Here is a 15277-nt window from a genome sequence, read left to right as displayed (position 1 = left end):
GCTACTGGCCCTCAGCAATATTACGGAAGGTGTGTTTCAAAACATGCTAGGGAGCAGATGTACATAAGAACGGCCACACTGGGTCAGACCAATAGTCGATCTAGCCCACAGTGTCCTGTCTTCTGACTGTGGTCAGTGCCAGATGCCCCAGAGGGAATGAACAGAACAGGGAATCATCAAGTGATCCCATCACCTGTCGCCCATTCCCAGCTTCTGGCAAACAGAGGCTAGGGACACTTCAGAGCATGGGTTTGCATCCTTGCCCATCCTGGCTAATAGTAATTGATAGAATTCAATAAGTTCATGGAGGATAGATCCTTTCCGAACCCTGTTATAGTCTTGTTATAGTCACACGAAGTCCACACAGGAGTGTGTTCTCGGGGAGATACGGACCAATCGCTCCCTCGGTGCCTACTTTTGAATTTACTAGGCACTCGCTTGCCCCTGACATTGATCTTGGATTTATTATTAGAGCAAGCTGTACTAATCCCTGGCCACTTGGGACCAGCACAGTTCTGTCATGCTATTCAGAACTTCCCAGAGACGGCGGGGATGCAGCTTAGCTGCTCCAGTTCCAAAAGCACAAGCACGCACACATCCCACTGCTGCGTGCCTGCTACAGAACCCCCTCTGTGCCAACCCACAGCGGATGCGAGTCGTTACAGCCACCAGCTAAGACGCCCTAACTCTTTAGTTCATGCTTTTAGCTCTGGAGGTGCTCAGTTCAGTCCCCAGTGTGTCAGCCAAGACGGGAGCCATTGTACCCCCTCCTGCCCAATTCTGTACCCCAGGGGGGTTCAATTGTGTTCTGTTAAACCTGCGTACCCCCACTAATTGCAGTGCAATTGCCTAGGTGTGAGAAGAGAATTTGAGCTTAACAATGGCTTTAAGAAATCCTATTCCCCGATTTTATTTGTCTTGTCAAAATAGCTGCTATTCCTTAGTCGAATGAAAAACAGCCTGAAGTTCATGGGAAGACGATGTGCCACCTTCAGATGTCCCTCAGCCATTCTCAGCAGAAACCTCACTGCCGGCCAGGGGAGCGCTCTGTGGGGTGGAAAGGGTGGCTAGTTAGCATATGTGCTGAGGCTGTGTTAATATCTCTGCACATCACAGAGCTGCTCCCCTCTCCTCGCCACTCATAACTGGAGTACTTCCCCTTTTCCAGCCTTGGGCCAGAGACCTATAGCCAGGAACTGTTCACTTGCCCACATAAGTGAAGCTTTAACTGGGCCCTGGGGTTTTGGAGTAATTCCACAAAACTCCAGCTACTGAGCATTGTTCCCAAATGTGTCTGCTTTGGACAACTCAAACGATTCATTGATATATCCTGCTGTTTTAAATATAGCGTGGAGTTGAGTGTTCAGAACTTGGGCAACCCGTATAAATATTTTGGAGAGACAAAATGTTGTATGAAGGCTTTTAGCTGGGGCCTAGGGGACACTTGTCCACATTGCCACAGGCACTAACTTGCCCCCCTCAGCAAAGAGGCCAGGGACAGAATGGCAAATTCCTTGCCTTCAGTAAGACAGCCTCTTAGTCCAGGTTGTCCCTGGAGGTCAGGATTGAGGCACATTAGCCAAGCAGCACTGCTGCGGGTGATGCATTCTCCCACAGGAAGCCACGCCGTGATCTGTTAGGGAGTTCACTGTAAGCTACAAAGGAATAGGCATTAGCTAGCGTGATTTGGATGAAATGGTTAATAGTGTGCCTACGCTCTGCATTATCCTCCTCCAAACCCTGCTGCAGGAAGCAACACGATTCTGTCTCCACCACCTGCTATAAATAGATTAATCAGAGGAGAATGTATCTACCCAGACGCATCCCTAATTCTCAGCTGGCCCTAGAAACATCATTGTTCTACAAACCAAGATAAGATCAGCAGTGACTCATAGGGTGATGGTTTCATCTCTGCGTCCCCAAGTCGGCACTGTGAGATGAATAATACAGGTAGCTTCCTACTGAATTTTTTCTCCTCCTCTATTCCTTTCCACGTTCTCCTTCACCTGTGGCTCCCAGATGGTGGGAACAGGAACAGGCTAGGTTAAGTGCTGAAAATAAACTCCTAGTAGTGATGAGACTGGTGTGCTGATTCAGAGAGACTCAGCAGAGGTTATCTAAATGAGGAGGCTAATTCCCTGCCTGCATAGCAGCAATGAGTAATCTTTGAAATTTTGACTCGGAAGGAATATAGCAACTCAGCCCTAAACGCAAGGCTCCCTCCTCAGAGAATGCATTTAACATCCAGCCAGTATATGCTGGCCTTTAATGAGACCTAAGTAGCTCCTCTCTGTGGACTGTCTACCAAACCCAGGTGTGGGTCTAAAATCTACACAGCATTGTGCTAATTTTGTCAGCCTTGGGTGACCTGGACCCTAATTGTCTGGATTAGAGCCAACTGCCCCCCATTATAATTCTCTCTCTAGCGTCCCCTCTAAACTGTGGGCTGGAATAGGAGGTGTATTCTACTCCCCTTACTCTGCCAGGGGACAGGAAAAATGGAAAAGCAGCAAAATGGTGGGGATACATCTGTGTACAAGAGCACTAAAGCTTGTTTGAAGGCTGCTTAAAAGCAGATGATGGAGCAAAGGGTTGGACCAGGCAGCATAGCCAGAAAGTTGACGGCAGATTAGGGACAAGCCTGAAAATACAGTTAAAAGACTGAGATGTCAAGGGAACAAATGTTGAGCCAAAGCTTTGGCTTAAAACCTTTCATGACAACTTCCTGGGGAAGGCATGCCGGGCTTAGCCATTTGACCCAAAGTCAGAGGGGACCCAGCGTTTAGTCCTGTATATAGTTGACTGGCTAATGCGAATGGGAAACTGTGTGACCCAGCCAGAACTCTCCATACTCCCGTTTTGAACTTGAAGGTGCCTGTTGGGGAGGATGATCTGGGACACTCAAACCAGAGCCCACCAAACCCAGCTCCCGGTCCCCAACCAATGCTGAAGTTAGCCCATGATGTCCTGTGGGCAGGTCACTTGGGTGTGGAGAGAACTCAGGGGAGGGCACTGGTCCAGTTCTTTCAGGCAGGTGTTTATCAAGACGCTAAGGATTATTATGCATCCTGACCGGAATGCCAGGTGAGGGGCTCTGCAGCGTATGTGCAGGTGACAGGTGTCTTTTAACCACATTAAGCAAATGCAACAGTTTCAGGACAACAGATGCAAATGGATGCACATTTGCTGAATGTAGGATAAGGTGTTTCCTGATGTAAAGTCTCCGATTGGCTGATAAAACATATGTCTCAGGCATTGAAGCAAAACGTTGTTTTTTTGTTGCTTTTGTTTTTTCCCTTCTGGCCCTTCCAGAACTTTATCAAAAGAGAGCTTCGATTTTTGTAAACAAGCACGTTTCAGGGTTGGTATGAGGTCAGAGTGGTAAGTGCAGCTTCTGTCTCTGGTATTGACTTTCACTTGCAACCTCACTGCTGGAAAAACATAGGCACAGCACAAGGTCTTATTAGCCTCTCTGCAAATTTCTCCTGCTATGGGGCTGGTTGTTTAGGGCATGGCTTTTAGCAGCCTCTTTCTGGTCACAGGCTCACAGCAGGGTTGCAAAATATAGTCAGCCTCTTACTAGACAGAAGGCAAAAAGAGAGACGTAGAAAATAAATAAAGTAGGGAAGGAACAAGAGACACAAGGGAAAAGGGCCCCAAAGGTTCACATCTCAGGGGGCATCTGGGACTTAGCCAAAGGCAGCAGAGGTGGTGAAGTCATCTGGGTTCCTCTCTCTGGCCAGGACGTGTCTCAGGGTCAGCACAGCGCAGGCCCAATGGAAGCCTGGCTCCCAGGAGATGGTTAGGGCAGCAGCCACGATGGTGAAGTTCGCTCTTTCCTGTTGTCCCATCTTTCAGTCCACCAGCATATGTGTGTCCACTTCTCTCCTAGCGGAAGGATGCCAAAAGGGAGCAGTGGGTGGAATAGCCCATCCTCTCATCGTTTTGTCCACCTACTTTCTTACACACCAATTTTGGGTCACTGATTTCCAGTTCTATGCTTTTCTTGTTCACTACGCATGATCTTAACACAGTCCTTGAGCTACAGCAGGAAGACTTCTGTTGTTGTTAATGACTCCTTTACTCTGTCTACCTTTTGCACCTTCAACATTTGTTCTTACAGGTTATTGTGACACTTTATTAATTTTCACTCACTTTTCCCAGTTGAGCTCACAAACAGGGTCAATTTGTAGGCCCGATGATCACAACAGCACAGGGTGTTGTCCCCTTGAAGAGGACTTGAACTCACAGCAACTTGTTCAACTGAATGCTCAGTCAGAGGTGTTGCATAATTAAAGGTTTGTATAATTGTTCTGGAAGGAAATTTGTCCCAGCTGGAAGACCCCATATACCTACGATGCTCTGCATTCCGGAGCTGGCTGGCAGAGTACCAGTGCTCTGGGATTTAAGAGGGGAAACTACCATGCATAGGTATAAAGAAATTGTAAATAACTGGAGACCATTCCCCACTACTCTTTCCAAATTCACTATGAGCCGATTCTGTATTCAGGGGTCTCCAAAGGCTCTTCCTTCAATGACTAACGCTTCTAACAACCTAACAGTCAAAGGTCTCCTTTGGAAACCCTTACTCATGCAGAGTAGCATTTTACTCAGTGAGCAGCCTCAGTGCTTTCAAAGGGATTCTTTGTGCAGTTAAAGTACTGCTCAGCATGAGGTAGAGTAGCTGAATTAGGCTCAAAGGAAGCAACATTACAATATTGGCCATAGAGTAATTAATAAAAATCCTTAGCAAATCCAGACACCTGTTCTGAGGCATTCTAGGGCACTCCCTTCTACGGCAGTAGACGAACAGGACTTCTCTGGTTTTTCCTCCCCATAGGTTTTAACAGGGACATAAAATAAGGCCCAGGCTAGGGCCATGTCTACACCGCAGGGACTCTAGTGGCATGACTATGGCAAACTTTGCAAATATTCTTTAGTTATGCTTGACAAACCACCTGTGAGGCAGGTACAGGATCACACCCTTGAGCACCAAAATGAAGCCAGCTTTAGAGTGGAATCTGTTTTAATAGCGGATGGCAGCGCTGCACAGACTTCAGGGAGGAAGAATGGAAGGTGGAATGGGCTCCGGGCACCTGCCAGACACCCCCACTAATAAAAGTGTTATTGGGTCCTTAATGACAATACATTTTCCTCAACAGGCTTCTGACCTGTAAGAGATGATGAGGCACCTCTAGCAGCATAGCACTCCCTATTCCCATCCCGGTGTAACGGTTCAGTGCTCACTTAAAATGACATGGTCTCCTACAGCATGTGTGAACCCTGCCTGCTTAACAATCTGCCCCACCTTGTGTTTAGCTGACACTCGGATTTCCTCCCCCAGTCCTGAAGAATAGCTCTGTGTAGCTTGAAAACTTGTACATTTCACCAACAGAAGTTGGTCCAATAAAATATTACCTCACCCACCTTGTCTCACTGATATCCTGGGACCAACAGGGTTACAACACTGCAAACGACAATTAAAAAGGTAAGTCACTCAGAGAAGTTGGCTCAACGGTAGACAATTTGGTCATATAAATGCTCATCACATTTAAAATGAGCTACATTTTAATAAATCTCAGACAGGAGTTAATTATGCTTTGAACGCATTCAAGTAACTGCTTGAATTCAGGCCAAGTCATTTTCTCAGGCAGTAAAATACATTCAATCAAACGTCAGTGCTACAACTTTTGTTATACATCAAACTTTCAGACGCTAATAAATGTTCCTCATAGAAAAGCATAGATACTCATCTATCCAGATTTCTCACTCCTATATTGTTTCTATTAGGACACATTGCATTTTCCATATTACATTGTTATTTCCACTTAAGTATTTGTTGCACATTCTGCTGTTAGAACAAACGTCCCAACCACATATATCAGTCATTCTGCACAACACAGCTAAGATTCCCTTTTCTTCTCATTCAAAGGGACGCTTGTGACCACTTCCTTATAACAACAACAAGGAGGTCGGTGGCACCTTAAAGACTAACAGATTTATCTGGGCATAAGCTTTTGTGGGTAAAAAAACCCACTTCTTCAGATGCATCATTCCTTATAACGGCTTTTCGTTCTCATTTTGTGCTCTTCTGCTTGCAGTCTGGTCTCATCAGCTTAAGCCCATGCTGATTTTTCCCTGCATTTGCCAAACATTGATTTCCCCCCGCCCGCATTTGACAAACCTTGATTTTTCCCTCCCTTCTGTGTTCTTAATTAATCAGAAGCCAATACTTCACCTTTATGTTTCCTCTTGTGTGTCTGTGCGTGTGCAGCATTACTGATCATGTAATCGATGCTGGCCATAATATATGCATACCAGCAGGGGCAGCACACATTATCTGTGACACCAAATGGTAGCTATTTTTAAAACCTAATTCTTGGCATCAAAAGCAGCAGATATAATAGATAAAGAGGTAGTATAAATCTCTATATATGGACTATATCATTATTCACTAATGGTGTAGGATAGGGGGAAGAGGAAGAAACCATACATTCTCTGCACTATATATTTAATACTATGCTGCTTAATCCATAGGTTCAGAGAATGGTCACTGTTATAGGTAATATGGGCTAAATGAGTTAATATTGTCACTAAAGAAAACATTCAACTCTTGATTAGGGAACATTAACCATATTCTTGATTGCAATGTTTTTCTACAAACTGTAATTTGAAAATTCTTCCTTGCATGATTTTGCAATGATCGGGCCAGTGTTGGACCAGGAATTATTTCAAGGTAAAAAAATCAATAACAAAGTGAAGCATCTTGTCCTTCAGCAATATTTATAGTCTCCCTTGACTGGTGGAGGAGGGGAAAGTACAGTAGTAACTTCCGGCTTCTCTGCTGCTTAAAACCTCTAAAGACTCTTCATAAAGTTGTTTATAACACAGAGCAAATTATAGCATTGGGTGGAGTCTGGGATTAGGCAAGATTTAGAGCAGCTTCCACCACTTTAACTGTGCAAAGGATCCTTAAAGAGTTGAGGTTATATGTGTATTTTTATCATCCTTTAGTTATTCAGGAATCTCCTGCACGTTTTGACAACGGCAAGATCAGCAGGAACACACTCCCAGCATAAATCTTTCAAGAGCTTTCTGAAAGCATTATGCGGTCCAGCAAACTTGCCCGGTGTTATGTCCCCACCAACGGTTGTCTTTGCTTTCCCTCTGTATTGCAGGAAATGGCTAACCCCAGGAGATTGAGTGAATGGATGATGAGTCCTTCTGGCGACTGGAAGTGACTTGGGATTACAAGTCTCTGGGGGTGTGTGTACACTGGTAAAAAACCCACAGCACCGAGTCTCAGAGCCCCTGACAGCTGACTCCTGGGGCTCAGGCTGCAGGGCTATAAAATGTCAGTGTAGACATTCGGGCTCTGGCTGAAGCCTGGGGTCTGAGACCCCAGGAGAGGGGAGGATCTGAGAACCCAGATTCAAGAGTCTACACTGCAATTTTTAGCCCTGCAGCCTTTACCCCTGCCAGCCCAAGTCAACTGACCTGAGCTCTGAGGCTTGGTGCCACATATATTTTATTGCAGTGGAGACAGGACCCATCTCCAGCCCAAGCCCCCCACGTCCCAAGGCAGCTACTGGAGCCAACCATGGTCATTTATTAGAGCGTTGATGTATCCTGAGCTAGCAATGGACTGGACTAAATGCCTTAACGAGTCCTTTTTCTTCTCTAATTGCTATGATGACTGTAGCCAAGCCATGCCACTGACTGCCTTTCACCCGTCTGTGTCTGACCCAGTATGTCATGCTCAAGTTCCCCCCCTCCCCCATTCCTCTTCAGAAAAGCCAATCAACCCTACCTGCTCCCCAGGGCCATGCTTAATAAGATTGAAATTCTAAACCTGAAAGCATAACCTGTAGTTTATAAGAAAACCCAGACAAAACCATGTCCAGGACTAAGATACCACTCACTCACCTTGACATAGCCTGGTCCGGGCAGGCAGGACACCTGGGTTCTATTCCTGCTATCCACTTACTGTGTGACCCCCCAACAGCACTTCTGTTTTAACTTTGGGTCAATATCAGTCTGGTCCAAGCAGGGTTAGGTGATGGGGTGTTAGAAACACCCGTGGCAGCCCTGCAACCTGTCTCCGCCAAAGCTCTCAATGTTGCTAATGCTGGTGGAGCTGCACGAGTCTGAGCAGTGCCAGGAAACTTTCTACAATTTTCCCTAGCAAAGGGCCCTCTAACAAACATTTCCTAACCAGTACAGTGCTGTCAATCAATGGGATCACTCTGGGCTACATGGCAGGAAGTGCCAGCTGGACTGGGCCTACCCTGTACAACATGCAGCGAAGGGGTAACCCTGAAAAACAGATCTGTAGCGATACTTTGTTCCAAAGGGAAAGGAATTCTGTTACTCCCCATTTCAGTCACAGCTCTGTAGATTTTAAGGCCCAGGTGGGACCGTTAGGTCATCTATTCTAACCTCATTCCTATGCAAGGCCAGAGACTTTCACCCAGTTACCCTCTATCAGGCTGGGTTACTTGTTTGAATAAAGCACATTATCTAGAAAGGCATCCAGCCTTGATTTGAATCTACAGGAAAGAAACTGGTCCAAGTCTCTTCTCATTACTATTGTTGGCAGAACTGCGCAGGTGACAGGGATAATTTAAAAGTCAAGCACAGATGGAACTTTTGGGTAGAGGCCCTTGCCTTCATCCCTCTCCATAAAGCACAGGGGGCCTGGATGTGATCCAAATTCGGGGTGCCAACCCTTTAGCATGGTCCTGGAGTCTCCAAGAATTAAAGATGCACCTCTAATTAAAGCTTAGCTCATGTGATGAAACCTCCAGCCACAGGTCCGACCAGACCTGGCAACCCTAATCCAAATGCATGTGGGTCTGCTCTAAAACCCAGCCCAAGTTAAGGGGAATCCTTCCATTGGCCTCAACGGGGGTGGGACTGGGAGCTTTGGGGCGGGGGCGCTGGAGGGTCAGGAGCAAGCCTTATTTCCCCCACTGTCTTGCAAGCCGGACGCGGGAGGGTCTGAGCTATTCGTTGCCTGGGCTGTGGTTTAACCACCCGCCCTCCCTTCGGATTGCGGCTCCAGCCGCTCCCCGCTTGCGCTCTGCCGAAGCGCAGGGCAGGCGGGTGTGGGCGCCGCGGCCCGGCGAGAGTTAACGCCGGAGCCGTCTCTCCATTGGACGCCGCCCGGGGGGGCGGCGCAGCCCCGTCGCTGGAAGTTGGCGGGTCCGACGGGCGCCGCGTCGCTCCGGGAGGAGGAAGGAGGCAGCAGGCAGCGCCTGCCCCGGGGCCCCGCTCCCTGCCCCGGGGCGAACTTAGCCGGAGGCTCCGCGCTGGGCTCGGCGCACGTCGCTCGCGGCCGCCTGCGATGCCCGGTGCCCGCGGATCCGCAGGGAGCGAGCTGGCCCGCGACGCGCTGCCCCTGCCCGCCTGCTAGGGCTGCGGCGCCCGGCTCCGCTCCATGCCCCCGGCGCCCCCCGGCCGGCCCAGCATGCTCCGCCCGGGCCCGCTGCTGCAGTCGCTCGCCCTGCTCTGCCTCTGCCCGCGCCGCCCCGGCCCCGGCCCCGGCCCCGTCTGGGGCAGGCGGGCGGCGGGCGGCGGCGCTGCCTGGGACCCGCCGCCGGCCAACGGCTCCGGCGCGGCGCCCTGGTGCCCCTACAAGGTGTTCGGCGAGGGCCAGGCCAGCGGCCGCCTCTGCTTCAGGAGCCCGGCGCGGGACTTCCAGTGCCCGCCGGCCAGCTGCAGGGCGCACCGCTCGCCGGGCCGCGCCCTGGTGGCCAACGTGCTGGCCAACGGCAGCGTGCTGCTGCAGTGGCGGGCGCCCGGCGGCCACCTGCGGGGCTTCGCCCTCAACTGCTCCTGGGCCGGCACCTACACCCGCTTCCGCTGCGGCAGCGTCCAGCTGGGGGCCAGCTGCCGCGACTACCTGCTGCGCGACGCGCACGGCAGCGTGCGCTACCGCCTGTGCCTCCAGCCCCTGGCCCGGGCCGGCGGGCCGGGCGCGCCCCGCGCCGAGTGCGTGGAGTTCAGCCTGGAGCCGGCCGGCCTGCGGGACATCGTCGTCGCCATGACGGCCGTGGGGGGCTCCATCTGCGTCATGCTCGTCGTCATCTGCCTGCTGGTGGCCTACATCACCGAGCACCTCATGCCGCCGGCCGCCGCCGCCGCCAAGAGGGGCACGTAGGGCGCGGGCCCCGGCCGGGTGGGGGCCGCTCCACAGCCCGGGCCTGCCACCGGCCCCTGGGGCCGGGGCCTGGAGCGCCCTCTGCAGCCGGTGGGGGGCTGGGACCGGGCCCTAGAGCCGGGGGGGGGCCTGGAGCGCCCTCTGCAGCCGGTGGGGGGCTGGGACCGGCCCCTAGAGCCGGGGGGGGCCTGGAGCGCCCTCTGCAGCCGGTGGGGGGCTGGGACCGGCCCCTAGAGCCGGGGGGGGGGCCTGGAGCGCCCTCTGCAGCCGGTGGGGGGCTGGGACCGGGCCCTAGAGCCGGGGGGGGCCTGGAGCGCCCTCTGCAGCCGGTGGGGGGCTGGGACCGGCCCCTAGAGCCGGGGGGGGCCTGGAGCGCCCTCTGCAGCCGGGGGGGGCTGGGACCGGCCCCTAGAGCCGGGGGGGGGGCCTGGAGCGCCCTCTGCAGCCGGTGGGGGGCTGGGACCGGCCCCTAGAGCCGGGGGGGGGCCTGGAGCGCCCTCTGCAGCCGGTGGGGGGCTGGGACCGGGCCCTAGAGCCGGGGCCTGGAGCGCCCTCAGCAGCCGGGGGCTGGAATCTGCCCTGGAGCTCTAGAGCCAGGGGGCTGGACCCAACCTCTAAAGCCAGGGCCTGGAGCTTTCTCTGCAGCCAGGGGGATGGAACTGGCCCCTGGAACCGGGGCCTGGAGCTTCCTCTTCAGCCAGGGGCCTGGAACCCTATACCGAGCTTGGGCATGGTGGATCCCTCTCTATCCAGGGTAGAGATGGACACTGCTCTTCCTAGCTGACTCCAAAATGCATATTGATCACAGTGCTGTAGGGGGTAGACTTTGACTAAAGCGTTATCTGGGGGTTACCAAAGCCTTATAACCTTTCTATTCCTGCTAGCGGTGACAATGAAAGTTTAAATCCAGAGGAAACCAGTGCCATCACTCAGAGCAGATTTGCAGCAACCTGAGGGACCTCAGTACCATTGTATGACTCAAAGATTTTTTGAGTTGTATCCGGTATTATTTTCCATAGAGGACTTTCTATAGATCAGTCTTCACTAGACCAAGGGAAGTTTTAAATAGCTAAAGGAAACTGTGTTTAGAAAGAAGCAAGGGAGAAATAGTTGCACATTCAGGTGTCTGAACATCAGTGTTGTGTGTTAATGAACTTATACTGTGAAATATTTGTGAGGGATGTCATTGTGGTTGGGCATGCAGACATTACTAATAGAAAAGTAAGTGTTATAGAATCCTGAAAGATTGGGTTATAAGCAACCTTCGAGATAATGTTGATGTGTGCATTTTATTGTGATTTTTTAGAACTAAACATTACACAAGACGATAAGAGATGGGACAGAGAAAGCCCCAACTCCTCACACTATGTGCCATATCCTAGATTGTTACGTTTGTTCTGCAATCGTGTTACACAGGAAAATTCCCAGGAAAATAGAGTAAGTTAATAATAGGATCAAAATTAGGCATATTAATTAGTGCTGATTTAAAGCACTCAGAAATATAAGCCTGTTCTTTAGCACATATTTCTTTAGGTACCACTGTTTTTATGAAATTGTTTTCTTTCATTTTATTTGCAGACCAGTTGTTAAAATACCACGGTCTTTTTGTTTTAATAGCAAATTTGCCAAGTGTATCATTTAAAGGTTGGGAATTTTGTTGTCTATTTTTGGTTTAAAAAAAATAAAGTAAATTAAAAAGCAGCTATTCTGCCTGAGCCGTACCCAGTTTTCAAACTTAAAATATCTCAGTGAGATAAAAATCAAGAATCTGCATGAAGTGCTAGCAAACCTGCAGTTTTGAAAAGTAAACTAACTTATTTTTAGAGGCCTCAAATCAAAAAAGCACTTAAACACATGATTAACTTTAAGCATATGCTTAAATCCCATTGATTTAGATGTGCCTAATTGCTTTCCTGAATTGGAATGCTATCCTGAAACTTGGCCAAAGAGCGTAGATCAATACAGCTTAAGAAACTCGGGGGCTGATGCAGAGTCCACTGAACTGAGTGGAAAAACTCCCATTGACGGCGGTGGGTTTTGGATCAAGCCCTATGCTAAGCAGCTCAACAACTCGGGCCCAGGCCTGCCCCTATTGAAATCAACAGGAGTTTTGTCATTGACTTCAACAGCATTACGCCCTTTCAAAAGTAACAATGTTTTTAGAAAAAAAAAATGGATCTAGCCAATGAATCTCCGGTTTCTGCCTGCTGCAATTTAAAAAGGCCAATTGAACAGAGTCTGAAAACTGGGCTTCATAATGAAACATGAACTGAGCTTTAATTATAGCGGTGTGAAAAATACACAATAATAACTACTATGGCTAGTCTTTGCTACCCCATCTTTGAAAATGCAATACACCTTAGTTCCATTAAGGTAACACCTCCTAAACGCTGAATTCTGTCATGTAGGAGCTGAGTATTTTTAATACAGGAGCACGAGCTGTAATCCGCTCACTCGAAGTGATAGTAAACTAGGATTTTAGCTAAACTCTAGAATTCATTATATTGTGCCTTAGAGTTGAAAGTTTGACCCATTTATATTGACCTTTCTGTTCTTGTTGTAAATGTTATAGGAACGTGTACCTCCCACAGTGTTTTGTCTAGTTGATAGGAAAATAAACCTAGACTCGCTGAATATTACTTGAATTTTAATGTATATTTAAAATAGAGTAAATTACCTTCCTAGAGCTTCTGTGTTAGTTTTTGTTTAGTCTTGTCTCCACATAGTTGACGGGTGTAACGAAAATCTAATATTATATCACATTAAAAATAACGGTAGGGGGAAAATAGGGTTTGTGTAACAGTGTATTATTAATTGATCACATATGAAACTCAAGTGTTTTGTCTGAATAAACACACGTTTATAATCAGTAAATGCCCAGTGGGCATTTCTTGGGTAGTATGGAAGACCTAAAACTTGTAAGTAGATGGCATATGTAGAAACCCTCTAGAATCCATTGTTAAAATACAATATTTGTACTAATCAGATGAGTATAGCCATACAACAGCCTACATTTCTCTTTTTTTCCACATTGTGTGTTTTAAATCCATCAAGCAAACTTATTTCTCTTTAGGACTGAAATAATTTGAGGGTGGTCAGGAAGCTGAAGGTCTGTATTTTGTCAGATAAAAATACCTTTCTTTTTCATTATTTCTTCATGTTTTCCTTCTCACAAGCAGCTTGCTGTAAATTACACTTCTTCCCTTCATGAGTTTCTTGCCTATGAACCTTGGTTTAAAACCACCTGACTATTTAAAATATAATTGCAATTGGGGGATGAGCCCTGACAGAGAATATCATTCACTTTTCCCCCCAAACAGAGAGAATGTGTGAAATCTGAAATTAGTTCAAGAAAATTAAGACAAGTTGTACCTAGTGGAGTCATGTCATCCTTTGTGTAAATCCATTGAATTCAGTGCATTTAAACCCACAGTGAATTTGGCCCTGTTTCCTTTGAAGGCTTCACATGCATCTATCCTATGACCAATTCTAGGCAGGATTAGTAGAGTGGAACTCGTATTGTACATTTGGACCAATTTCTGTCACTCGCTGTTGCTGCCTTGTCCTTCGTCTTGCCATGAATTGCCAGACTTGAAAGTTAAATGTATAATTAATGAGCCTTGTATCACCTTGGAGTTGACCTTAATGAATTAAAAGAAAATAATAAAAACGTAACAAATTCTGACTGATACCTTTTTTTGATCAGGTGAGTTAGAAGTCCTTTTTGATTCAAGTAGTGGATAAACCCACCTAAAGCTTGTTCTACTTATATTTCTTGCTGTAAAATAATTGCCACATCGTTGGTTATACAGGTAGAAACGCATGGAATTTTGGAGCACCTGGTTTATGGAAAACATTGTAAGCATAATACTCCTCCACAAAGATTTTTTCCATTCTCCCCCCCCCCCCCCCAACAAACAAGTTTTCTGTACACACCATTATTTTTTATTTGTTCTTGTTCAGTGTCCCACATATCTACAAACCTGAAACAAAAAAACAGTGAGGTCAATAGAAAGTCACTCATGGACTTCACTGGGCTTTGGATTGGGCCTTATAATGCTGCATTTGTTGTCTGCGTTTCTCAGCAAATTAGTTGTAAAAATATTTCCTTAAAAAAAAAAAAACAACAACACTGGTGGTTCAGCTGCACAGCAAGTATGTTCTCAGCTGTGCTGGAATTTTCAGCTGTGGTTAAACTTTCACACCCATATTTTTGGTTTGATTTCTGGCCAGTATAATAGAATTGCAGCATTGCTTCATTTGAGGTTCTCAAGTGATTTGCAAGCAAGTGCAAGTATTTTTATTTTAAAGATGAGGAAACTGAGGCACGGAAAGGTTATTGAGTGACTTGTCCAAGGTCACACAGAACTATTCTGGCAGACCCTAGATTAGAATCCAAACCATCTGACTTCTAACCTGCTTTTAGTAAACAGAATCCTCTTTAACAACTTTTATTTTCCAAATAATGGGCCAGATCCTCAGCTTATGTAAATTGCCATCATTCCATTGAGATCAAGGGAGCTATGCTAATTGACATCAGCTGAAGCTGTGGCCCAATCCATCTAGGTCTTTCTCAGTTTGATATTCAATGGTCCATTCAGATTTATGTGCCATTTAAAATAAGAGTATTAAAAATTAACTTTTAATTTCTCATCATCCATCATTGATGAACCATAATTTGGGACAAACATTACACAATTTCTTTTCTTTTCTTCTCCTTGAGCTTCTTTGTAAAGAAGAGATCACAGTATCTACCGCATTTTAATAGCAGAGTTAAATACATGCGCTAAAGGCTCTGAGCACACTACATTCCCTACTGAATCACTTTCCCCACTAATAACAACATGGTCAAAACAGCCCTGGCTGGTAGTTCACCTAGCGCAGTTTCCACCCCAAAGTGGCTGAATTTCTGGAGTGGGTGAAGTGAACTGTTATTTATTTAGAGTGTGGTAGTACCCCTAATCCCCTAAACACTTTCCAAATACTGAGGGGGAGAAACAAAGTCCCTACCCTGAAGAGCTTGCTGTCTAGATAGATAAAAGAAGCAGGACGGAGATGCAGCATAAAGGTAAGGCCCCAGCCCTTCAATCAGATCTGATAGTGTTGATCTTTCCC

At 47.6% G+C, this 15277-nt stretch overlaps 1 protein-coding gene across 1 annotated transcript; it reads left to right on the top strand.

Annotated features, from left to right (window-relative positions):
* The first annotated feature begins 9469 nt into the window (after positions 1-9469).
* Positions 9470-13847, top strand: FNDC10 (fibronectin type III domain containing 10). The gene has a single exon (XM_043499801.1). It carries the CDS (start codon positions 9470-9472, stop codon positions 10160-10162), a length of 693 nt encoding a protein of 230 aa, XP_043355736.1. The 3' UTR covers positions 10163-13847.
* Positions 13848-15277: the final 1430 nt, after the last annotated feature.

This window comes from Dermochelys coriacea, chromosome 18, assembly GCF_009764565.3.
Source record: "Dermochelys coriacea isolate rDerCor1 chromosome 18, rDerCor1.pri.v4, whole genome shotgun sequence".
Lineage (NCBI taxonomy): Eukaryota > Metazoa > Chordata > Testudines > Dermochelyidae > Dermochelys > Dermochelys coriacea.
This window is presented reverse-complemented; position numbering and strand designations above follow the sequence as displayed.